The sequence below is a fragment of the Haliotis asinina genome, chromosome 4 (genome assembly GCF_037392515.1).
Source record: "Haliotis asinina isolate JCU_RB_2024 chromosome 4, JCU_Hal_asi_v2, whole genome shotgun sequence".
NCBI classification, from domain to species: domain Eukaryota; kingdom Metazoa; phylum Mollusca; class Gastropoda; order Lepetellida; family Haliotidae; genus Haliotis; species Haliotis asinina.
In genome coordinates this window covers 60,071,802-60,098,904 of record NC_090283.1, presented here as the reverse complement: position 1 = coordinate 60,098,904, position 27,103 = coordinate 60,071,802, and the positions used below count along the sequence as shown (strand labels likewise).

Genomic DNA, 27,103 nt, shown 5'->3' with positions numbered 1-27,103 from the left:
AGGGAACTGTATGTCTCAAATAGTTGAGCTTAATGTTTTTCATCGGAGGGCGACTGTAAATAATTCGGCGACGCTTTGCGCAGGATGCCAGTGACGCCCTCTCATCTCGGCTTGGGATTCCCACTTGTCGACATTCGATGTTTATGTTGAAGACTCCGCCGAAAATTGGGTCTGAAAACACAGCCTACAAACTCGAGCGAAGACGATTTCATACCTATTGTGTTCAGATTCTGGGAAGTGCCTTTGACCCCTACATGAGAAACCACGGGAGGCATGGCGGTGACAATATGTTTGTGCGGGAGGACGCGATGGATGCGGCTGACAGTGGCAGTGATACAAGAGCGCCGCTCGTCGTTTGATGTTGTGTGTTACTGTGCTGTCCTGACAACATACACGCAGAAGGTATTCAATCCCTTGATAACATTCACAACTCTTCCAACCAATAGTCCGTCAATTTTGACGAAATCAATAACATTTACGGGCGACGCCATATTTGTTTACACTCATGAGAGGCCTACTAGACGTATTTGTTTACGTATTTTTATAGATTGTTTTATTTTCGTTTTTATTGCAGAAACTTGAGTTATCATAGATTTGGAAAAAAAATGCTAGTAACCACACTAAATGAAATAACTTTTATCTAATTCCATGGAAGTGTTTTCGTTTTACATGCTCTCAGGGGTGAAAACATGAATGAAAATCATGACTGGAATGAGTGATGAAAGTAGTACCAGTAATGTCAAAGTTCACGTATTATCCAATCAAATCACTCGAAGGTGTTATGAAACACCTTTACGAAGTACCACGTGGGTAATAAGAATGGAATCTTACACCTGAAATCTGTAGAGAAGTGTCTTCGTTCCCATATGAATATTGACGTAAAACATGAACCGGGAGAAAATTATTGACGTTTTTTCAAGAAAAACTGAAAGGAATCTACAACTTAAAATATTTAGTAAACAGTGCAAGAATATTTTTAGGTGCAATGAATCTAAATTATTCGTGCTATTTTCATAAAATTTTATTCTGTAAATTTCACAAATAATCATGCATCATAAACATATTTTTATTTTACTTTCTTGCCCACCAGAAGCATTTAATATGGTTCCTGTGAAGTTAGCTCAAAGCACTCCTACCGTGCGATGGCAGTCACGTCATCGAAATTTGCGTACAGACGAATGAAAGTGTTAGTCTCGTATCTACTTGTATAGAGAAAGAAGCAGTTGTAGTTTCATTCAAAACTATTATGAAGAATAGAAATGGAAATGTCACAAATAGAAAAAATAACTGAAGCATAAATCTTTGGAAAGAGCTAGATCTATTGTGATGTCAACAGCTTTGCATATTTGAAAATGTCGCCGGCAATGTTCACCGGTGTGTCTGTTTTCGAATTTACTTTATTTTGTCCTGCAGTTTACAATTCTGTTCGACAGCAACTGAGAAAGTACTTGCCAGAACCATATGTCGTAATCGTTGGATAAACGTGAATGATTTGGCTTGGTAATGCATGGAATCTGCCATACCGCCGTATTTTATACATGATAAACGCAGTGACCTCAACGTGCTGGGGCCTGTTTCACAAAGCTCTCGTAAGCCTAAGATCTCGTAACTTTTCTCGTAGCATCCGTAGCTCCTGTGTTACAGTATAGGAGACACAACGGCTACGAGAAAACTTACGAGATCTTAGGCTTACGAGAGTTTCACAAAACTCTCGTAAGCCTAAGGTCTCGTATCTTTTCTCGTAGCACAATCTTACAATTTTATGGGCGGTTCACGAAACTCTCGTAGGCTTACGATACCTTAAATTTACAAAAACAATTAAGGTAAGTATTTGCTTTCGTAAATGAGCATTATTCTCGTAACTCAAGAACAAAATGGCGTACTACCTTTTGTTAAATGAGAAACTTAGCAAGAAAAGCATTGAAAAACAGCGTGTTTTTCGGGATCGCACCTGTCTCCTGGACATCGTAAGTGATGACGATCTCTATGTTAACTACAGAATAGACAGGGCATCTTGTTTTGAGCTAATTGATGTCACGCGTCCATACCTTCAAAGAGACACTAAGCGTTCCGTGTCGATTTCGACAGAAACACAAGTGCTCTCCACTCTGCGATTTTTTTCAAAAGGAGGTTTCTATTCCGAGATCGGCCAGTTGCATGGTATCAGCACTCCTAGTGTTTCGCGTATCCTGCACGCTACCACAGAGGCCATATGTAACTCGCTGGACAACATCCACTTTCCGATCGCTATGAGTGAGCAGCGCGTAGTGAAAGAAGGTCTTCCTCAACTGGCAGGTTTCCCACGAGTTCTCGGGTGTACTGACGGCACCCTCATCCCCATCCAGGCTCCGACTGGTGACGAGGAACCTGCCTACGTGTGCCGCAAAGAATACCATGCCATAAATGTACAGGCTGTGTGTGATGGCAACCTCAGGTACAATATCAACTATTTACATTACTTCAATGTACATTACTACACAATGTTTGTGTCGATCTTTCTTTTTCACTGTAACATTAGATGCCCCCCAAAACAAATTGGAGTAGGTTCCCCTGGTTGTGGTTCATATAAAAAAATGGATTTCTTAAAACGAAAAAATATCAATTATGCCATAGAAAAACAACACACCAGTACTGACCAATCAACTTTTTATGTCATATTTACAGGTCACAAGCCCGTAATTACATACCATGTATATGAAAACAAGTTAGGAATATATTTAGACTTAAGTGCATTACAAGTTGCTGAAAAGATACAAGCAGGAATATATGGTCATTTACATGTTATGGAAACAATGAATTGATGCAAAAGAAGTAACAATTTTCTTCAAAATTAAATGCTAATTGTACAATGATTTAGAGTTGATTATAACATGAAAATTGTTATTAATTGTGAAAAAATGAAATTGAATTTTAAATAGAAATGTAAAGCACCGTCATGTTTTTACCAGTGGTCACTTCCAATGAAATAACAAACATACATGTTTCATGTCTAGATTCCTCAGTGTGGTCAGCCAATGGCCAGGGGCAACTCATGATGCAACAGTGCTGTCTTACTCTGCCCTTGGACAACACCTGGAGAATAACCCTGTCGATGGTTGGCTACTAGGTGACTCTGGGTTAGTGTCAATACATTAATTTTTACCTGAGGAACATATGTCTAACACATTAGATAATTAGCATTAGTTGTCTTAATTATTCAAATGTAATTCATCCCCAAGCAATCCCTTATATGTGGTATTAATATCTTAAAGATGAAATCTAAAATAGTTTGAATTCAGTTTCATTTCATTTTGATTTGACATAAATATAAAAGACTATGTTCACTTTTCCATGAATGTATTTCTTTTTTTTTTTTTTTAAGATATCCAAATCGTTCATGGCTATTGACACCAATCCCAGAAGCACAGACACGCCCAGAAGAGCGTTACAACACCTGCCACTGCAAAACCCGAAATGTAATAGAAAGGGCTTTCGGTGTCTTGAAATCAAGATTCAGGTATGGTGTCGAATACTGCAAGTGGATTGAATACATGAAAAAATTAAGATGCGTCAGTCAAGAACATGTCCACTTTGGCAGACCAATCAATGAAATATGCATATTCTTGGACAAAATTAACAAAATATCCTCAATGTATTTACAATTTGATTGTATTTTATTTCATTTCAATTATATATATATATATATATATATATAATTTCATTAAACTGAAATTATATTATAATGATATGTTATATTCAAATGAACACACAAGCTATCCTAGAATTAATTTCCTGGTTTCAGATGTCTGAATAAGAGCACTGGCTGCCTTCCCTTCAACCCGGCTAAGTGCTCCAGAATTATCATGGCCTGTTTCAAGTTACATAATTTTTGCATCAGTAGAAATATGCCCTGTCCTCTAGACTATGACCTGAATGATGATGAATATGATGATGATAATTGTTTTCCTGTGGCTTCACCACAGAATGACGGACAGAGCGTCCGCAGAAATTTAGTCAGGAATAGGTTTTCTTAAAAAGGGGTAAAGACTTTGAGGTATAAGATGAGCATAACCAATAGTAAAAGGGAAGGTAATGCATCTAGAATTTTTTACACAGAATTAGGAGCAGGTGTCTACTCTTGAGTAATTATAAACTTTGCATAAAATGGTTCACAACTCCATGAAACTACAGTCTCTATTCACAAGATATGAACATGTGACACCTGCCTCACACCTCCATGGTCCTCATCCAGTGTAGAATTACATAGCATGCAGTTGTATAGCAGTTAATTTCAATGTTTAATGGCCTTGTACAAAATGCAAGGCATTCATCACACAAGTTTTGAAAGAATTATACTTACATAATAAATAGTTGTCATTATCAAATTGCTGCTATTTTACTTTATAGGTATGTACACATCGATTCAATATTAATGCCAGTGGTTATAATACCTCCCAATACACATATTTAAGATTGTCTTACCAAAAGTTGTCAGTGTTTGGCCACTTAGTATGTTGTTCAATTCAAAACTTTATTACAGGGTCAATGCTTAAAACTGATTCCAACTTCATTCTCCTTTTCTTCATTTCTAGCTTTACTCTCTCAGTGATGTTCCGTTCCTCCATTGCCTGAGCTAATCTTCTTAAGAGTTCCAATTTTTCTTTTTCAATTTTTACAATATTCTGTAAGTCATCATCATCGGATGGAGCAACAGCCACTGTAAATAAGAAATGTCTTGAAATTAAACTTAAACTTGCAACTAAAAATCAACAATTTTCAAATATATAACGTAAACTGGATTCAATAGATAGTTACATTTAAGTGACTAACCTGTGTGAGTTTTCTTTTTTGTTTCCTTGACTGATGGTTTTACTGCAGCATTGGGAGGTGCTATAACACTGTGCAAGGATGATATCATATCTGTTGACAAAATGTAATTATGATGGATTGTTACTTTGCAATATTGCAATACTAAGTCAACTGAGAGAGAGAGAGAGAGAGAGACAAAAAAAAATGCTTTGCGATTGTTAGCACATACTGACTGATACAAAAATGGGTGTAACCTACAATAGCCAATCAAATACAGAATAAACAAATATGGGGTGTGTCCTACCAGAACAACTTCAGTGACCAGACAGGGGGAGTACTTAATCTTTTAATCATATTCTAGGTGGCATTAATCTCATTGGCACATTTACTGGATGCTTGATTGCTTACACTGGGCTGGATCTGTAACGACCCTTAACTGGTGTTTGCATAATCTTATTTTACTGTAGGTGATGGCATGTTTACCTCATCAAAGCAGTTTATTAACCTGTCTAGACATACCCTGGTCTTAGTGAATGGTTTGTCTTACAGTGGAGTTCTCAGGCTAGAATTTTAACTCTAGAACATCTGGGAAATTGTGTGGTCATAACTTACACCTTTTTCAATAGAATGTCTGTGAGATAACTTTTACTACTTTTGACAGGAGTCTTGTCTAAGCTGTTACTGATACATGATGAAACTAAGTCTATATTTATATTTTCCTAATATTTGTATTCTACTGTATTGCTTGTACTATAAATGGATTTTGGTATGAATTATCATTTCATGATATTGCTCGTAAGCAAGTAACATACAGTGTTCCTAGAAATTATTGAGGAAATCTTTGTTTTTTTTTCTAAAGATGCTAAGATTGGAAAAAGGACTTTAACTATGCACTAAGCATACTAAATAAGGGAGACACCTCTTGAAGGCTTCTCATTACGTCAAGAGTTATCTCCCTTGTCTGAGCAGACGGCTTCCTGTGTTGACATGGCAGAATTTACAGCAAGAGAGAAAAGAAAGCTCATTCTAGATGATTTTGAAAGGGGTGAGGCTGATGCTAAAGTGTTAGCTTTTAGACATGGTATTCCTCTGTCTACAGTTTACAGAACTTTGAAGAATATTCAAACAGGAACCGGGATAGAGCACAAAGCAGGGGCAGGTCGGCCTAGGAAATTCAGTGTTGTGGATCGCCGAAGACTTGGGCAGATTGTGAGTAGGGGCAAATTGAAAAGTGCTGAGAACATCAGAAATGAAATGATTAGCAGAGGAAGTCCTCAGGTATGCAATGAAACAGTTAGGCAGGAATTACAGAGACTTAATTGGGTGAAAAAACGTGGAATTCCCTCGCCGTTGATGAAAGATGCACAAAAGGAAAAACGTTTAAACTGGTGTCGGGCTCATGAAAATCAAGATTGGGATAATGTTTTCTTTTCGGATGAAAGGTCTGTTTGGCTTTTCCCTTATTGTGTGAAAATTTGGACCAAAGATACTGTCAAACCTATCTACCAGCGACCAAAACATAGCCCGAAGTTTCACATGTGGGGTGGCATATCGGCTCGCGGAGTGACGCCATTGTGTGTTTTCACGGGAAACTTGACAAAAAAAGATACGTTGACATTCTAAATGGTCACCTTCTTCCGACAGCACAAACATTGTATGAAGATGATTGGATTTTCCAGCATGATAATGACCCCAAACACACTGCGCGCTATACAAAACAGTGGTTGTCGGGCGAAAATGTTCAAGTTTTAGACTGGCCCAGTTACAGCCCAGGGGTCCGTTTCACAAAACTCTCGTAAATATAAGGTCTCGTAACTCCTACGATACATCTTACGATACTATGCTAAGGGCGTTTCACGAAACTATCTTACTACTCTCGTTGCTACGAGAAAACTTAAGGTAACTTGTAACTCTCGTAACGCGAACTCTTTTGCTGAGAAGACCTGAAAAGAACATGGAATGCGAGTTACGTCCCTTTGTGCGAACAGACGACAACAATCCGCCTTATAATGGAGGACGTCAAGGCAAAGGCAAGGGCGAGAAAAAGTAATTTCTCGTCCTTCGAACTGGACATTTTGACAGCTGAAGTTGCCCAAAACAGCAGCTACCTTTTTGGGAAATTGTCAGCTGCAGTCACAGCTGCAGGCAAGAAGCGTCTCTGGAATGAGATCGCAGAAAAGTAAGTGATGACCGAGTCTTTCGCTCGTGAACTTCATCCAATATTCGACTCTGATTTCAGTTCAATTAAATAAAGTGAAATTCCAGAAACACAACGACTAGAGAAACACAGCACTTCATCTTTATTTGTAACACGTATCATCAGTGTATATTATTAAATACTTAGTCCGATATAACATCATAACAAGTAATGACTACCTCGATGTACAGCGAAATTAGTGGGCGTGACAGGTTCCGGCGTCCCTAGATACAAAATGGCGATGTTGCCGGAAAATTATTTGTTTAATTTTTGGTATGTAGATATATGTAAAACGTTCACATTTCCAAAATTATTTCAGACTAATTATGATATCATCATGAAGTGGATATCATCTGTCGTTGTATTATGAACATGTATCCCTTACAGGATCAATGCAAATGCCAACACCAAGAGGGATGGGGATGAGGTCCGAAAAAAATGGACTGATTTCAGGTGAGGATCGAACCATTGATCTTTTCAAGACTGAACCGCTGCATGTCTTGTAACTTTACTATGGACATTCAAATCCTTTCCATGTCATAATTTGCTTAGCCATAGTGAAAAAATAAACATCAATAACATTTTGATCCAGGTTTGAGGACAATTGTCCTTAATTATTTCCATTACAATTTGTAACATAAGATATTTAGGTAACAAATAAATATAAGTAATTTGTATTTAATGTACAAGAACACTGCCACCAGTTATTTCACTTGATACGCTGACGTAAATGTTATAATGTATATATGTCTTCAAATTGGACATAAACATTGCAATTAATTACAGCTACAAGTACTTAACATACATGTATTAACAGCAAGTCCAAGATACTGGTACTATCAAATTATTTTAAATTTGCATGATAAATCATGTCAATTAATTTTTGATATATCATGATCATGTACACATGATTAAATTTTCCCAGGTCTTCAGTCAAGAAAAAAGAGATGAGATGAAGAAAACTGGTGGGGGTCCTTGTCCCCAACAGTTGTCAGAAGTTGAAGAGAGGGTATGAGAAGAATTCAGTGTATAGCAAAAATGTTGCTGAAAATTGTTGTAGACTTTCTCTTTATAGACAACAATTTAAATTCACAATGACCAAGTTTTTAAATTTCAACCCTAATGGTGTGAAGTAATTATTAGTGAATATATTGTTTGATCACTGAAAATACTTTTTAGTCAGTACAATGTATCAACCATGACAATTTTCTTAACCTTTAGCCTGCTGAATTAATTTCAGCATAAGGCGCTGAGAAGAGGGTGGGTGATTTCAAACAGTCCGTGTGTCACTAAATAAGGAACAACTGAAAAAATATTCAGCCCATTAATACTAGATAGAAAAATAAACATTATTATCAAAAAATATCCAGACAATTTCAAACGTACAGATATTAATTGCAAGACAAACATAAATAAAGTAAATTTTATTGAATTTAACTGAACTGCTCGATTGACAGCCGGATGCATTTTATATTAGGAGCCGTATAAATTGTTCAATTATCGCAAACCGATTTCAATATTCTTACTACTGATATTTCATAAGTATCTGACTTTAATTTCGTATATTTGTATCGGCAAATATCCGCGCGACGACCAATTAAAAATTAATTCTGAAAAAAATAATCGAAAACGTTCGTCGTAAACAACTAATATTTTCGATGCCATGACAGGTCTCACTGAAATGGCACGATTACGTTTATTTAAACGTGTCATGTCATGAAAATAGCAGAATAAAATACATGATTTATAAACATTCATGAGTGCAAATTTCAAGTGTTATGGTTCAATAAGTTTTGCACAAACCCGCAAAAAGACGGTGTTAGATCGTGTTACACGTACGAAAAACAAACATGGCGCGCTTCGTCCAACTCCTTTATAAAATATAGCTTTTTTAGTCAGAAGAAATATTACAGAACTCTTCTGTGTAAGACCTGGCGAAAGAGGGAGCATTTCTCATTCTACAAGTGTTCCATGTATCATTTTCCGTTTAGTATGACGAGAGACATATGAAAATTAAGATCGTGAAATCTAACTTGTTTTCTAGTAAATGCAAAGGTCACCGGATGTGATGTCACAGACAGGGATTGTCTGAGGAAATTCATTCGTTATTGAATATTAACAGAAAAGTTGGAGATATTTCGTCTAACAAACCCAACTTTAGCACAAATAACTGTCTAAAATGATTAATCAGAGCTCATAGATTTTTCTTGGTGTATTTTTTACTATATAATTCGCAAATAGCCGAACCAGTTTGACCTTGTATGCTCCCGTGACCCGGAAACAGTAGTCGATCAACACTGCCGATGCAAGTTTTTCAGTATCTTTATTTGAATGTTTGTTCATATTAGGCACATTACTCTATTGTCCACTGAATATAATGACAGCAAAGATATAATTGTGATGCATGTTGATCCTAGCTCATTCTTTTTTTGACATGGTCCGACACAAAAACGTTTACAAACATCATTCTCAACAACAGGTGCGCGGATATGGGCGTGGCATTTGTGTTTCAAAATAACATTCATGCTTTTCTTTTTGTGACGATTTAGTGTAGTAGCAACTGCAGTATACATGTTTTATTAACTAAAATATATTTTCAGTTATAGTTTCACATAACATCGAAGATGATTTGATAAATATTGCGTTCAAATTACATGATTGGAAAAATTATATGTCTCACTTCAGAACAAGTTGAATTACATTCATAATTTTATGCAATAAATTAACGTTCTTGTTGAATAATTATGATAGATTTGTCAATGCTTTATGTTTCATAACTGGTTACAACTTTAAATCTTTTCATATGTTTTCAGATGTTAATTGATATTAATAATATAACAATTATTTTTCTCTCCAAAATACACAAGGGCAAAGACACTTAAAGTCTGTCAATGCATTAGCAACGTGTAAATAACCAAATTATAATTAATGTCTTTCAGTAATGTTGAAAACTGACAATTTTACACAATTCTTAAATACAACTACATGTATGCCATAAAATATATGGATAGATGTTACATATTATTTTGTGTATTTTATTTCTTTATAATATCATGCCAAAATGTACATCAAATACAAATGGGTGATGAGCTATTTTTGTTTTCAACAGTACCACTTTGTTTACTGAATTATTTTGAATCACACATGACTAATGTCATTTATGTTGTTGCAGTAACAGTATATTTATCAGAAAATGTTATCATTTGATAAAAAAGGAAACCATATACATATAATAAGTTATATTGTCTCTGGTGAAAGTAAACAGGCTTCATGTTCTGTAAATATATATTACTCTACCTTATTGTCTTTTCCTGGGTTTAGGAGCAATGTCACAATATCAAATGAGTCTATTGAACTTTCAAGGATTGTTTCTGTTTGCTGAAGTGTCTGATGGTGATACTCCAATTATTTAGTGTTCAATAGCCTAAACCATCATAAAACAAGAAACATCAAGAACAGTCTTCTTTGAATAACAAAATGCCAAGGTCTTTGGTTTAAGATCTGGAAGCATTTGATATATATGTCTTTGTCATATAAGTATTGCAATGAAAAAAATCTAAATTGAAATCATAATGAATAGTTCCAAACTGGACAACAAAAACCACTCACCGCAGAGCTCAGTATTAGGAAAAAAGAAATCTACTTGTCCCTGGTGCCACCACATGATTACCTTGATGCCACAGACTAACACAGGTTGCACCTCCTGCTCAGCACTTAATTATCTGTCACTTGTAGTTTTGATATTCCATATTCAAAACATCACTACAACAAAATTATTCTAGGTCTGGTATGATAATTTCATATTACGTCATGAAATTTCATCACAAGAAAAAAATGAGTCTGTCTTTCAATCACTGTCAATGTAATCACTGCTCCAAGAGTTTGGATCATCAGTCTGTTATAACAGTAAAATAAGAACATAGACACTTTAAAAAGTATGGCCATAAACATGAGGTACATTTTGCAGTTCAGATTGCACTAGTGCAATATCTAAAAGCTTTATGGAGCCACGGACTGAGACACATGACATGATTTTTTTTACACAAATATGCACACACGTCAAACAATTTGATCTGAAACATTACCTGCATTATACTAGGTAGAATTAACTCCGAAAGCTCTGCCGTTTGGAGTAACAAAATAATTTCAATTTTGCTCCAAATTCGTGAACAAAAGATGTGGTGTTTAGCTGTTTTAATGTCTAAAATAAATACTGATTCTCTAAGACGATGACAGTTGTTTTCTAAGCAGTAATTAATTTTTATGAAATACATTTACTGTACGTTACATTCTCACACTAGCTCTGGTTTCGTTCGTTTCTGCACAAGGAAAAATGATTTTTTTCATGACATCTTCAATCATCAAAATTGTACTTCTTGTGACGATATACACAGAACATTATAATGTTATTGTTACGACACACTGACAATTTATAAGTCTCCCCGTGTCAGAACATTCTTCGAAAAAAATAGACCGCGAAAATCATCGACTTCGGATTTGCTAAACTAAAGATCAACACATCGACGGCTAACTTGAGGAGAAATACTACAACACAAGCAACAAATGACAACTGCTATTGAACACAACTAACAGTAAATAACTGAGGATGACTGAAAGGTAATTCTGGTGTATAGTATGGATCTTACGGGAATTTGAATCCGTTTAGAAAATGTATCAATGGTCGTTTTCAAACTCGTTCATATTTTACTTCCACGAGTGCCATGCCGTGTACGTGCTTCCGGTTCATCAAGGGTGGGTACAATTACAAATATTGTGATATTGTTTCATGATCTGCATTATATAGGTATTGAGTCGTTTTCTTTCAATGTACAGTATGGTTCAAAATTATTGAGAATAGCTAAAGCATTTCATATTATTAAACGAGAACAAATCAGATAAAATTGAATGTATTGTGAAAGTGAACTGACCTTTTCATGTTGTGTAGGTAACAATTTAATATTTTATCAAGTCTCCTTGAGCTTCACGGCACAGTCTAAGACGGGTAGGCATACTTCCTATCAGAGAGGTTAGTGTCTCGTGAGTTATGCTGTCCCAGTATCGGACCACTTCTCTCTTCATGTCTTCAATTTTTGTCAACCCCTTTTGATTCACTCATTCCTTCATCATCCCCCAAATGTTCTCAGTGGGATTTAAGTCAGGACTATATGCAGGAAATGGTAATGCAGTCACATTTTTCTCCTGAAACCACTGCTTGGCATGTTTTGCGGTGTGTTTAGGGTCATTATCTTGCTGCAAAATCCAGTCATTTCCATAAAACACATGTGCACTTGGAAGGAGAAAATTATCTAATATGTTAGTGTAGCGTTGACTTGTCAGATTTCCCTCAAACACACACAGCGGGGTCGTTCCTAATAAGGATATCCCTCCCCATACATGAAACTTTGGGATGTATTTAGGTCGTCGATACAACGGTGCTGACGCAGACTTTGTCCATATTTTCACATTATTGGGATATACCCATATTGAGCTTTCATCAGTAAAAATCACATTTTCCCAGTCAAAGTTTTCATGTGCCAAACACCACTCAACACGCCTGTCTTTATGTTCTTGTTTCATGAGATGAGAAGGAATTCCAGTCTTTTTCTCCCATCCAAGATCAATCAAATTTCTTCTAACTGTAGATTTTGATACAACTGTTGATCCCCTTTCTATCATTTCATACCTGATGTTGGAGATGCTTGCCCTTTGCTTTTTAGACGCTAAAATTCCCAGCCGGACGCGATCTGAGAAGTCCAATTTTCTGGGTCTCCCTGCTCCTTTCTGGTGCCCAAAATCCTTTCCCTCTTTAAAATTCTTCCTAATCCTATACACAGTAGAAAGAGGAGTTCCTGTTCTCTCTGCCAATGTATTTACATCATCAATTCCTTGATTACACAACTCAAAAATCAACCTTCTTTTATCTTCAGCAGACATTGTTGACAGTGCTGAGGAAAATGACGTCTGCTACAAATTCAGGGGAGGTAACTCTAATTGTACTATACTCAGTAGGCCAAGATGAGTTACCTCCCTTATACCATTACTTAGTTTTAAGTATCAGTGAATCAGTTGAGGTGTTAGGATAGCTCAAAGTAAGAAGAAAAATTCTCAATAATTATGAACCAGACTATATATGTGTTCAGATTCTGCGTATGAACGCGTTTTTTCAAACAACCTTCGTATCTTGTAACTTAGAAAGACCGCGAGTTCGGCCACGCCCTTTCGGGTCACCTACGGCTGTCAACTTTGTGAATGTTGGAAGGTTTATCAAACAAAATCAAAATAAAATCGCTAAATATGGTAATTTCTGTGCAGAGACAATAACATTTACCTATTAACACCGTGTAATTAATTCCAGATAAAATAGTTGGATATGTCAAAAGGATGGCACATTCCCTTCGGCATCACCATGCATGTGGAGTTGTTTGTTTACCGCCGTTGCCATGATCGTTCCTGTTCGTCCAATCGATGATGTAACATTGAGATTGGTTTTGTTTATAATTATTTGAGCCGAAAGTTAGTAATTTTTAGAAAATGGAAAACTTATGGGCTTTCTCTTCGTCAAGGAACAAAAAATATGGATTAAACTATCAAAAAATATTTCATTATGAAGAAAATATTAGACTGGATACCACACGATGGTGGTGCGCTGGAAGTCAACAATGGCCGTTACTTTCGACTGCGTGCGGAGAAATTCGGCGATCTCATTTTTATTTAGCGGGCGTTTCGTTTTAAGGTATACAAACGTTTTGAACATTATGTATTTAAAAAGGTGAGAATTAGTACATTCCATACATAATTCATATGACACGTAAATCCGACTCGTTGAATAATTATTGCAAGTTTTATTTGGAGATGTCACTATCCTGCACTCCTGTCGAATGGGTTCGACGGCAGCATTGAGAGGATTAATAGGTAGCAAGTCTCATACCTACTTGTCACCTGGAGGGGATTGAAGGTGGGATGGAATCTGAATACTTCCAAACAAGTAAGAAGTAGCTAAACATAAGCATAGTAAATATCATGTCAAATGAAACAACATTAATTTATTTTCTTTTAATAAACCATTTGAGTTATTTTCATATGAAGTCAGAGAAATTAATTCAAAAAGATTGTCTTTATTTCAATTTGAGAATATTTCATCATATGTAATTCATGTCATTATAGGTCCAACAGACTCATGCACTGCCATGCAGTCCCCACCAGAGGACTCAGTGGACACTGGCAACAAGCGTGTCCCTGATATCCCAGTGGAAACCTCCTCATCTGAAGGTTTGTTCAATTACATGTATGTCATAGACAAATCAAAGTAAACTCTCTCTCTCTCTCTCTCATTTTTCAAAGTAACATTTTATCATCACCATTATATTTTGTTAACAGATTTCATAGCATCATTGCACAGTGCGGTTTCAACTCCCAACACTGCAGTGAAGCCACCACTGAAGCATACCAAAAGAAAAACTCATACAGGCAAGTCGTTATAATACATCTTCTATTAATTTAATGTAAATGATTCTTTTTTTCTACTGAATATTTGAATGTAGTTCATTTTCAACTGTAAATTTTGGTGTGGATAACTAATGTCAGGCATTTCTTATTTACAGTGGCTGTTGACACTGTGACATCTGATGATGACGACTTTCACAGTATTATCAAAGTTGAAAACGAGAAGTTAGAGGTGTTGAAGAGAATAGCTCGTGCTATGGAGGAGCGAAATGTCATTGAAAGAGAAAAATTAGAATTGAAGAAAAGGAGAATAGATTTTGAATCAGTTATAAGCATTGACCCAGTAATAAAGTTTTGAATTGATTGAACCCTGAACACTAAGTGGAAAAACATTAAAAAGAAGTTTTAAAAGATAAATAATTAATATGTAAAAGATAAATAATGAATAGATAAAAGATAAATAGTGAATAAGTATTGCTAGTATATGTAACCATTGCCATTACTGGAATGGGTGTGTTCATACCTATCAAGTAAAACAGCAGCAGTTTGATGTTAACAGAGGTTTGCCATTAAGGTGGTATTTTTTCATCAAGATTTGTGTACTCAAAGTCATGTGACATAATAGACCCTCAAGCTGAAAAAGTCTGCTCTCCTGTTTGCTTATTAAGAAATGCTCTTTAATGACGGTATGATTTTTTAAATATCTGACAACAATAGATTACCATGCTTCTGAAATATGGGGCTATAAGTGAAAGAGATTGTAGAGAAAATGTACACAGCTTGTTCTCTAGGAAATGTCCTGGTTTCAGTAAAATAGTATATGGTTCCATCATACAAAGTGATATTGGAAGTATTTCCCAGGTGTATTACATATTGCACTATGCAATTAAACATGAACATTAACTGCAATACTACTGTATTTTGAGTAATGCTATACAACATGATGACCGTGCAGATGTGAGTACGTGTCTCATGTTCAAATCTTGTGCACATATACTGTTGTTTCATATGTATGGCATTACCAATATTGTGGATATATAATATGTTTGATGAAATCTTTGAAACAGAGATGGAAAGATATTTGGTATTAAATCAAAGTATAATCACCTCATCATTTCCAAACAATTCTTGTGCTTACAAGACTGTTCGTGAACCCAAGCTGCACATGTTACATTACATGAACATATCTACTGCTTATTGTATGGAAGTTCAGATTATTTAGCCATAAACTTAATGTACATCAATATTTGTGTTTTAAAAGTGTTAATACTGAATTAATCACCCATGAATAATCTCATGTCACTCTTAAACCAATCCCACTAAGTTTTGGTCTGAGATAATGGATATGTATCATGTAATATATCTTTAGATTGTTGTTTTCCTGTGACTACTTACACTGTACATATGACATTTTTTTACATTTGTAAAAGTGCAAAGTTCGTTCCTTTTTCTTTTGACTTTGGTAATGTTCAATTCATGACTCATTTACTGTACATGAAAGCTCCTCATCCTTTTTAAGCAAACCTATCCTTAATTAAATTCCTGCGGACACTTTGTCCATCATTTTGTGGTGCAGTCCCAGGAAAATTATTATCATCATTTTCATCACCATCAATGTCATCGTCTAGAACACAAGGCATATGTCTACTGATGCAAAAATTATGCAGTTTGAAACAAGCCATGATAATTCTAGAGCTTTTAGCAGGTGAGAAGGGAAGGCAGCCAGTTGACTTATGTAGGCATCTGAAAACAGGAAATCCAATTATATAAACATGTCTGTGTGTGTAATTAAATGTCACACATCATATAATCATATTATAATTACAATTTAAATTAATAAATAGATATTTGTTTTCATGTTATTGACATTAAGTAAAATACTTTCAAATGTTATGTACATTGAGTATATTTCCTCAATGTTGTTACATATCATCTAATTTTCACTTGATTGGTACGACACAACTGGTATGTTCATGACTGACACAACTTATTTTTTGTTTATTTCTTAAACATACAGGGTTTGCCATCATACCTGAATCTTGATTTCAAGACACCAAAGGCCCTTTCTATCACATTTCTGGTTTTGCTGTGACAGTTATTGTATCTCTCTTCAGGGTATGTCTGTGCCTCTAGGATTGGTGTCAATAGCCATGAACGACTTGGATATCTAATGAAAAACATTCATGGAAAAATTAACATAGTATTTCTAATTTAGGTCAAATCAAAATGAAATCAAACTGACATCAAATGGGGTTATGTTAAATCTATATGATGTTAATTACACAAATTTGGAATTGCTTGGGTACGAATTACATTTTAATAATTAAGAAAACTAATGCTAACTATCTAGAGTGTTAAGCATATGGTAATCAGGTAAGAATTAATGTATTGACACTGACCCTGAGTCTCCAAGTAGCCATCCATCTATGGGTGTATTCTCCAAGTGTTGTCCAAGGGCAGAGTTGGACAGCACCGTCGCATCATGAGTTGCCCCAGGCCATCTGCTCACCACATTAAGGAATCTAGAAAAGAAACATTCATATGTGTTACTTTGTTTGATTATAAAAAAAATAAACAGACTGAGGATAATTTGTGTATGATGTCAGATAATATGTATATTTCATCTTGTGGTATGACAAAATTGATATGATCATGAGTGGCCCAGCTTTGTTATACCACAAAATGAAATCTACATGTTATTTGACAACAGTAACTAAATGCTCCATTTTGTACATTTCTATCATTGTTTATAAATGACATCAGAAATTAAGTCACGAACAAAAGTGATATTCTACTAACTGAAATAACATGTTACTCCACTCAGTGAAAATACAATTTATATTTTCACCAGGATTTACAGTAATTCAACCTTAAGAATATAATAAACAAGTCCTCTACATTACATTTAAAATGCGCTATTGTTATGTACCAACAATAAACAATATTTATGTTATCATCAACTGTAAATCATTGTATACTTACCACTTATTTTTGAAGGTAACTATTACTTTTTTGGCATCAAGTAATTTTTGTCCATAATATTTAATAGTACATACATTTTTGCATTTAACACTCTATCAAATTGTAATGCACTAGTGTCCAAGAATATTCTGAAATTGTTTTTTATGTCTGTTGAGTGTAATTATGGGCATGTGACATATACCTATGACATAAACACGTTGATTGATCAGTACTGGTGTTTTTGTTTCACATCTTTTTTCATTTTAGGAAATCCATTTTTTTAAATGAACCAAAACTAAGGGGAACTTACTCCAATTTGTTTTGAGATAGATATGACAGTTATCGAAGCAAGAGTTAAAGAAATGTGTTACACATAAAGAAAATATCAAAGTTTACCTGAGTTTGCCATCGCACACAGCCTGTGTATTTATGGCATGGTAACCTTTCCGGCATACGTAAGCGGGTTCATCGTCACCAGTCGGAGCCTGAATTGGGATGAGGGTGCCGTCAATACATCCGAGAACCCTGGGGAAACCTGCCACTTGATGGAGACCTTCTTTCACGAAACGCTGCTCACTCACAGCGAGCGGAAAGTGGATATTGTCCGAGTTACAAATTGCCTCTGTCGTAGCATGGAGGATACGAGAAACACTCGGAGTGCTGATGCCATGCAGTTGGCCGATCTCGGAGTAGAAACCTCCTTTTGAAAAAAATCGCAGCGTCGCGAGCACTTGGGTTTCTGGTGAAATCGGCACGGAACGCTTAGTGTCTCTCTGAAGGTAGGGACGAGCGAGATTAATCAGCTCAAAACAAGATTCCCTGTCCATTCTGTAGTTCATATACAGATCGTCGTCACTTACGATGTCCAGCAGACATGTCCGATCCCGAAAAACACGCTGTTTTTTAATACATCTCTTGCTGAGTTTCTCTTTTAGCAATAGGTAAGTCGCCATTTTGTTCTTGAGTTACGAGAATAATGCTCACTTACGAGAGCAAATAGCTACCTTATTTTTTCTCGTAAATTTAAGGTATCGTAAGCCTACGAGAGTTTTGTGAAACGCCCATAAAATCGTAAGATCGTGCTACGAGAAAAGTTACGAGATCTTAGGCTTACGAGAGGTTTGTGAAACGGGCCCCAGACCTAAACCCAATTGAGAATGTGTGGGGAGTCATGAAGGACAGAATAAACCAAAAGGGACTGAGAAATATTGAAGATATGAAGGCAGAGGTGGTCCAATATTGGGATACCTATGGCAGTGCAACTTCTTACTGGTTTGAAAGCATTCGGACTCCATTCCACCTTCAATCCCTTCTAACTGGCAAGTGGGTATGAGACTTGCTACCTATTAAAAATTGTCATGCCTTAAACATAATATTTTCTTAATGGGACTTACAGTGACCTAAGAATATATTTACTAATAATTCTACCATGACTCAAGAAAATACTGGATTCTGATTGGTTGTTCAGAAAAATCAGCTGGGCGTTTGGTTCCAATTGAAATTTAGTCGCCATCAATTCAGTATGTCTCTGATTTTCAAACACAGTAGGCTTATCTCCTAATTTTATTCACACCATTAGGGTAGAGATTTAAAATTTTCATCTTTGTCATTCATAATTTCTGTCTATGTAGAGAATCTGTGTAGCAAATAACAGCATTGTTTCAGCAATATAGTGAATGCTTCTCATACCCTCTCTTCCACTTCGGACAATGTTTGGGGGCAAGGACCACCACCAGTTTTCTTCATCTCCCTCCTTCTCATCATTTCTTTTTTTTTAACTAATGATCTGTGAAGATTCCAATCTTGTGTAAATGATCATGATATATGAAAAAATAAAGTGAAGTGATATCTCATAGAAATTCATGATATTTTGACAATACCATTACTGCTTTATCAACATGATCACCTCGCTATTAAAACATGTATGTGAGTTTATTCTAATTAAAAGCAATTTTAATTTATAATTAAATTATTACTTATAATTTATACTTCGTATTTGAATGCATATACTTTATACCATTTATGTTAGATTTTGTGAATTAACTGGTATCAAGGTTTTTGTACATTAAATACAAATTACTAGCATGCATTTATGTTACCAAAATATGTTACCGATTGTAATGAGAAGCAAATGAAATTGTCCTCAAATGTGGATCAAATTGTTATTGATGTTGAATTTCGTACTGTTGACTGTCAAGCTCATGAAAATCAATTAAAAATTTATAATAATTTGGCAGAAAGTAGCACATATTTTGGTTCAGTCTTGATAAGATCAATGTTTCCTCACCTGAAAACAGTCCATTTCTTGCGGACCTCGTCACCATCCCTCATGGCATTGGCATGCGCATTGATCCTGTTAAAATACGTGTTCATAGTACAATGACAGATGATATTCCATTTACGATATTACTACACTTGTTTAGAAATTATGTTGAGCGTATGAAGGTATTTATAATACCGCGATAATTTAACACACAATATGCCGACACAGTAGCCATTTTGTATCTAAGGACGCCGTAACCTGTCACGCCCACTAATTTCGCTATAGCGAGGATGTGATTATTTTTTATGATGTTGTTTGGCTAACTATTTAATAATTTACTTGGATGACACTTGTTACGAATAATAAATTATGTATTGTGTTATTCCAGTCGTTGTGTTTTTCTGTTATTGCGGTTTAATAAAATAAGATGCAATCTACGACCGTCATCACTTACTTTTCAGCGATCTCATTCCACAGTCGCTTTTTTCCTGCTGCTGTGACGACTCCTGAAAGTTTACCAAATAGGTAGCTGCTGTTTTGCGCCACTTCAGATGTTAAAATATCCAATTCGAAGGACGGGAAATTAGATTTTCTCGCCCTTCCCTTTGACTTCAAATCCTCCATTGTACGGCTATTTACACAAAGGGACGTAACTCGCGATTCACGTTCTTTTCAGGTGTCCTCGGCAAAAGAGTTCGCATTACGAGAGCTAAAAATTACCGTATCTTTTCTCGTAGCAACGAGAGTGCTAAGATACTTTCGTGAAACGCCCTTAGCGGTGTATCGTAAGACATATCGTACGAGTTACGAGACCTAAGGCTTACGATTTTTTTGTGAAACGGGGCCCTGGACGTTATATGCTTAGGGGAAGTTGGGCGATGTTTCCAGAATTCAATCCCGTCCCGTGCGGTTGCTGTCATGCGGTACGTAAGGCATACATGGCAATGTCAGTGTAATACCTGGTATGTGTGCAGTAAAGTCGATTTCGTTGTGATTTTTTATTTCGTGAATGTGGGAAATTTGTCCGGAAAGATGATCTGAGTTCGAACCTTGTGAAACTTTTCGTCGATGTTCAATCCATTGCCGTACTGTGACGTGTATATCCATTTTACACTGAATTGACATGGTAACATAATTTGAGCGGAAAATGTTAATTTTAAAATTATTGTTTTACCATGCAAATGTTTTAATCTTAGAAGATATAGATTGAAATCACAGGAGAAAAAGTGAACTTTATCGAGCAACGTTTTTGTGAAACTAATGAAAACCAATATTTTTAACGAACATTTTTCTTCACAATGAATAATGATTTACTGAGAACCATACCTTTATTAATCCTTCCAGCAATACTTATTACTATATACGTATTATGGAAATTGTTATAAAGCGACACTAACCTATTTCATAGTCCTAACAAAAAATTGGTGTAGGTATGCTACATTGGTTAGAATGTTATTCTCATGCTTGCCAAAGGTTACAAGTGCTCTTATCTTAGACAATCTCAGAAATAAGACTAGCATTCTGTTAATACTCAGTATGCTTGTTAATATTTATTGTATACCGAATAAACACTATCTCCTTCCGAGCTAAATATTGAACCACATTACTCCCAGATAAGTCATTTTTTGTTTTTTTTATGATTATGTATGGCCACCCAAAATGTATATTGTTACAATTCCGGTAAGTAAACTATATTATTACCCACGTGGCACTTCGTAAGGGTGTTTCATAACAAAGTGTTATGATACATATGTGTCATAACACCTTCGAGTGATTTGATGGGCCAATACGTGAACTTTGACATTACTGGTACAACTTTCATCCCTCATTCCATTCATGATTTTCATTCAAAAGTTTTCACACCTGAGAGCATGTAAAACGAAAACACTTCTATGGAATTAGATAACATTTATTTCATTTATACTAGTGTGGTTACAAGCATTATTTTCAATTCTATAATAACTCAAGATTCTGTAATAAAAACGAAAACAAAACAATCTGTAAAAATAACTAAACAAATGCGTCTAGCAGGTCTTTCATGAGTGTAAACAAATATGGTGTCGCCAAAAAGTTATTGATTTCGTCAAAATTGACGGACAGTTGGTTGGAAGAGTTGAATATAATCAAGAGATTGAATACCTTCTGCGTGTAGTTGTCAGGACTGCTCAGTAACACACAACATCAAACGACGAGCGGCGCTCTATTATCTTTATCACTGTCATTGTGAGCCACATCCACTCGCGTCCTCCCGCACAAACATATTAATTGTCACTGCCATGCCTCCGTGGTTTCTTATGTAGGGATCAAAAGCACTTCCCAGAATCTGAACACAATAGGTTTGAAATCGTCTTCGTTCAAGGTTGTAGGCTGTGTTTTTAGACCCAATTTTCGGTGGAGTCTTCAACATAAACATCGGATGTCGACAAGTGGGAATCCCAAGCCGAGATGAGAGGGCGTCACTGGCATCCTGCGCAAAGCGTCGCCGAATTATTTACAGTAACTCGTCCTCCGATGAAGCTCAACTATTGAGACATACAGTTCCCAGTTATTCACATTCACCTTTGCTGTTGAGTTTGCCACTCCTAATTAAATGCTCCCTTGAATCTTCTTCTTAGGGAACACTTCTCAACATGACGACTAGCCTGACAGTGATGGCCGACTGACGTTCAGGCAAGATTTAGGTCACGTAGTCAAGTTAAAAATATTTACACTTCGCAAGTGTTTTGATGAATTAGATTATTGCTTTTGAAAACAAATCCTCAACTGTAAAGAATTAAATTCTGATTACGACTTGATTCTGTCTTAATTTGCTCACTTGTGATTAGGCGCCGTATAGGAAATATATTGCCTCTACGCAGCGTACGTTTTCCTGGAGTGAAGCGGTTGACTTTCCAATCACCAATATGATATATTATTCCGCCTTACCTGGTTCTATATAAGAAAGCAACATATTGCTTAATTTTAACGACATTTTCACTTTTTAGAACGTGGGTAATAAATAGGATACAAAACTCGCTAAAGTTCGTGACAAACCAAAATTATTTCACTCGGGACATAAACTTGATATGAAAGGGGCAGCTCGTTTAATATCCTATAATCAGTCTTGTCCACACTGGTACAATATGTCACAGGGGTGATATGGTAATTTGAAACATACTGATATCGTTGACTTGTTGTGCTTTATGAATGACTTGTAATTAGGGTAGTTGTGTTTTTTGTTAAATTAGATATTCACAACTGACCATAGCTGTATCATATGAAGTAAACAACCATGTAATTAGTAACAGAGTGCTTCACATTGCTCTTTTTGTAGTAGGTTGAAATATTTTTTGCCTAAGGTTGATATCCAGATGTAAGTAGTACTTTTTTGTGTTTAAGGTAACATGTGTAGATATATTTTCAAAGTATATCTTCATAAAAATTAAGTTACATGCAATGTCACAAAGTCTCTGTTACAACACTTTGTTTTCTAAAGATGAATAAGCTTTAAATTTATGTCTAGTAACAGTTAATATCGGCAAGTGTTTTCTAGTTCATTCAAAATGAAAGTTCTGGCAACTTTTTAACTTTAGTTCTAATCATATATATATATATATATATAAGACAATGAAAAGAAATCTATGATATACATATTTATTTACATGTTTATGTACAATAATTCGCCGTGATTTTGCTTAAATATTGCAGATGCGTACATATTAATCGCACCATTAAATAATTTAAAGGATATTTACATTCACCATATTTATATATAATTGCTCTACATGACTTTGCTTTAGTATTGCATTTGTGGCGTAATCCTTACACTCAAATCACATGAAGAATATTTACATCAGATATATTTATATACAGTAATTAGCCGTGATGTTTTGCTGCAATATTGCAAATATGGCGTAGCTGATATTCTCACAATCAAATGATATTAAGATATTTACATGCAATAAATTTATATACAATATTTAACCGTGATCTTGCTCTAATAATGTGAATACGGTGTAAGTCATAATCTCACAGAAATTATTTACAGTGGACTGAAGGGATGATATGTCAGTACATACAGCCGTTCACTCTTCCATGTGAGCGGCTGTGTGATACTGGCGGAAACAGGCCAACAGAACAGTCAGGACACAAAGTCCAGACCTTTCCTGCAGAGCCATCTGTGGTCCTGTGTCGCTTTCTACAGAGGACACACTGTTTCCTCTTCCTTCCAGGCAGAGCTTCAATGAAGTGGCGTCCGGTCAGTCGTCAATGCTATTGCCGAGGTCAAAGCTGTCTGTGTCCAGCACAGGCAGCCAGGGGCCTCGAACCATTGGCTGGGCCCCTCTTTTTTCTCCTTCCTCATCTGAAAATTTTTCGCATTAGATGATTATGTAATCTTTAATAAACACCAATCATCTAAATTAACACCAATCATCTAAATTATAACTCCAGAGGCACCCGTGGTGGGTGCTGGGTAACGCCAAGAGCTCGCCAACACCCCCGTAGTGGACCCGGGGGGATATTTGGTCCACCAACCCGTTTGCCGTGGGTTGCGGCCCTGTGTCGGTGGAGGAGGGGATCTTGGTGGTTGAGGGCATGGGAGCAGGACCAGTGTTCCTAATGCCCAATACACCACTTTGGCCCTGACTTCACCTAGACGGGTGGTTGAATGGGCCCGGTTCAACCAATCGGCTGGTCATGCCAAGCCCTGTGCATAGATAATATGTAATTGCACAAACTTGTTTTGGAATTGTTTAAACTTTAGTCTTGGCACCCTTTGCTCAGAATATTATTTGACTTGAATTTTGTTTACATGAATTCTGCCTAGTCTTATGCCCAGAAAGCGGTGGCTCATGGGCCAATCTGCTGGAAGAATTAATCTTTTGGTTTTTCTGCTGGAGTATATCATCTGAGTATCCTTGGTGCTGCAAGTTGGAGACCCGCTTGTGTTTAGCATTGTCCTTTGTGATACTCCGTGGTGGGTGGGGAGCTCGGATGATGAAACATATATACTACCTATGGAATACCAAACCCCCCAAAAACGCAATAAACGTCAACTTGACAACGATGATGACGACCAACGACCTTCCAACTCAATCGACTATTGGCCACGATTTTTAGTTTTAGAAACTGTAGACAAGACGCCACTGAAACTTAACCCTTTTGCCATTTCCAAGGGTACACATGGCATTGCAGGTGAGGTTAAAAACGTTAGACGCTTGCGTTCAGGCTCTCTGTTGGTTGAATGCAGCAGAAAACAGCAAGCAAAGAACCTCATGTCAACAGAAGTATTTGTTGGAATTCCCGTCTCCATCACTGCCCACAGGACTCTGAATACCAGTAAAGGCATAATCAGAGACAGAGATGGATTATTTGCTGATATGTCTGAGTTGGATATTGCTTCTGAGATGAAAGATCAGGGAGTGATTTGTGTTAAAAGATTCACGATCCGCAGAAACAATGAAACGGTCCAAACAAATACTTATCTGTTCTCCTTCTCATCGCCAAATCCTCCAAAGTCCGTTAAAGAAGGTTACTGTAGTATTTCAGTTGACGTGTACACCCCAAATCCTTTGAGATGTTTTAGATGTCAAAGGTATGGGCACGGTGTTAACACTTGTACCAAGCCCATAACATGCGCCCACTGCAGTTAGAATACTCATGTCACAGAAGACTGTAACAGTGACCATAAAAAGTGTACAAATTGTTCTGGAAATCATTCGTCTTTCGCCAAAGAGTGTCCAGTCTGGAAAAAACAAATGGAAATCAATAAAATTAAATTCACCCAGAACGTCTGCTTGACTGTGTTGAATTCTCCATCACAAGGGATATTTTACAGTTAAAACAATGAAGGATCTTTTTACCAACGTTAATTCTCATTTTATTATAGGTTTTTAAAAAGAAATTGATTTTTTGGGTGAATTTTGAATAGTATGTTTCTGTAAATAGATGTATTTTAATGATTGGTAGTTTGAATTAGTAACTTGAATTGTTGGTGGCTGTACCCTCAAAGGGGGTTGAAGTACTGTAAAATTATTGTCCTCCTGAGAGGGTACGTAAGTCCACAAACATTCACAGTAAATGTAAGTCTACCAGGTTTTTAATCGTAGTATTCATATTGTTTTAATTTTGGCTAACCTTTCGTACAATCGCCAGCAGCTGAGGGGATGATGTAAATCCAACTAGGGTCCATGTAGGTAGCAAAGGTACTGTAAGTCCCCATGGTCCCTAGTGTGGTGATCTACCTTCACTTGTTGGCGATCTATAGTCTGTTTTTATTATGTATTGTCTAAATAGTGCTATTAGTTTTAACTTTCCATACTAGTTTTAATTAAAATTGTGATATGCTAGTTGTTTTACTGTCCTTCGTTGACAGATTTTTCCATATGCATATATTTAATTTAAATGTTCTCGTCACGACATGGCTGAGATATTGCCGATGTGACGTTAAACATTAACTCACTCACTCACTATAACTCCAGAGGAAAGATTTACTGTGGTTTGTTTGAAGTACGACAGGTAAATAAATTATGAATGGGCATATGTAGCATTTAACAGTTTATTACTAGTCAAAAAGAAATAGATATATGGACAAACATTTAGGAACGGATTGAAGGTTACATTAAAATTTAAATTAATTTAACTGACGAATATTTATTCTTTTGATGTAAAGGTAAACATGATATTTCTCTTCGGGTAGTGATATTAAAAGTCGAATATAACCTATTACAAGTATCTTCAATATTGGGAGTAACGAGAGTCTATGCCGAAATCAAGGTTTGAAATAAGTGACATTGCCAACATCATAAATGGTCCGTGCATTGCAAAAACAACACCTGAATACAAAGTTCTAGATGTTTATGTAATGATCCACTTTTATGAACCTAATTTTCATGCCTAACAATACTGTGAAATTAATGACTGGGTCAGACAGAAAGGAGTAAATAATCCTGTTAATCATATTTCATGTGTTTAAGTTTTTAGTAACTCAAACAATTTCATTACAGTCAACAATGTAAACATAGAGTTTGGAATATTGAAATATCAGTCAATCTTCTCATAAATATTATTTATCTAACTGAATACTTAGAAAAGCAAGTATTTATCCAAACAGGCGTATGCCAAAACATTAATATTGATAATAGAAGGGTTTAATGTGTAATGATGCCATTGCATTATATAATATTTGTTCCATCACATGAAGTATAAAAAATGTAAAGAGTAACATAGAATATTGTATATTATTACTATCAAACTTTATTACTGTAATGATACTTTAGTAATCAAACTTTAGCAACTTGGATGTATTAAAAATGTTATATCTAAAAATGAGTATTATCTAACTCAAGGGTTATTATCTAACCTTTCTAAAGATGTGAAACTGGTGTATTCAGTATCTAATTAATTAGTATGCAGTATTTGTATGTTCTCCGTTCGTAGCCCATTGTCACCATCTCTTTAGAAACAAACTT

General features: G+C 35.9%; 1 protein-coding gene and 1 long non-coding RNA gene across 2 annotated transcripts; one reads left to right on the top strand and one right to left on the bottom strand.

Annotated features, from left to right (window-relative positions):
* Nucleotides 1-1,874: 1,874 nt before the first annotated feature.
* Nucleotides 1,875-7,941, top strand: LOC137281062 (putative nuclease HARBI1). The gene is made up of 7 exons (XM_067812207.1): nucleotides 1,875-2,434; nucleotides 2,994-3,116; nucleotides 3,362-3,496; nucleotides 3,782-3,992; nucleotides 6,777-6,967; nucleotides 7,373-7,438; nucleotides 7,911-7,941. Exons 1-7 carry the CDS (start codon nucleotides 1,875-1,877, stop codon nucleotides 7,939-7,941), a joined length of 1,317 nt encoding a protein of 438 aa, XP_067668308.1.
* Nucleotides 7,942-16,072: 8,131 nt separating this feature from the next.
* On the bottom strand, nucleotides 16,073-17,980 carry LOC137282631 (uncharacterized). Its single transcript, XR_010956826.1, has 3 exons — nucleotides 16,828-17,980; nucleotides 16,461-16,595; nucleotides 16,073-16,171 (listed from the first exon to the last, which is right to left on the bottom strand). It is a non-coding gene; the product is annotated as an uncharacterized lncRNA (long non-coding RNA).
* Nucleotides 17,981-27,103: the final 9,123 nt, after the last annotated feature.

Excerpts from the sequence above, each read along its gene's own strand:
- LOC137281062 (XM_067812207.1), top strand. The coding sequence starts at position 1,875 with ATGGCGTACTACCTTTTGTTAAATGAGAAACTTAGCAAGAAAAGCATT. Across the intron at positions 3,117-3,361 it reads TGGCTACTAGGTGACTCTGG|ATATCCAAATCGTTCATGGC; the intron begins GTTAGTGTCAAT and ends TTTTTTTTTAAG. Across the intron at positions 6,968-7,372 it reads TGGAATGAGATCGCAGAAAA|GATCAATGCAAATGCCAACA; the intron begins GTAAGTGATGAC and ends TATCCCTTACAG.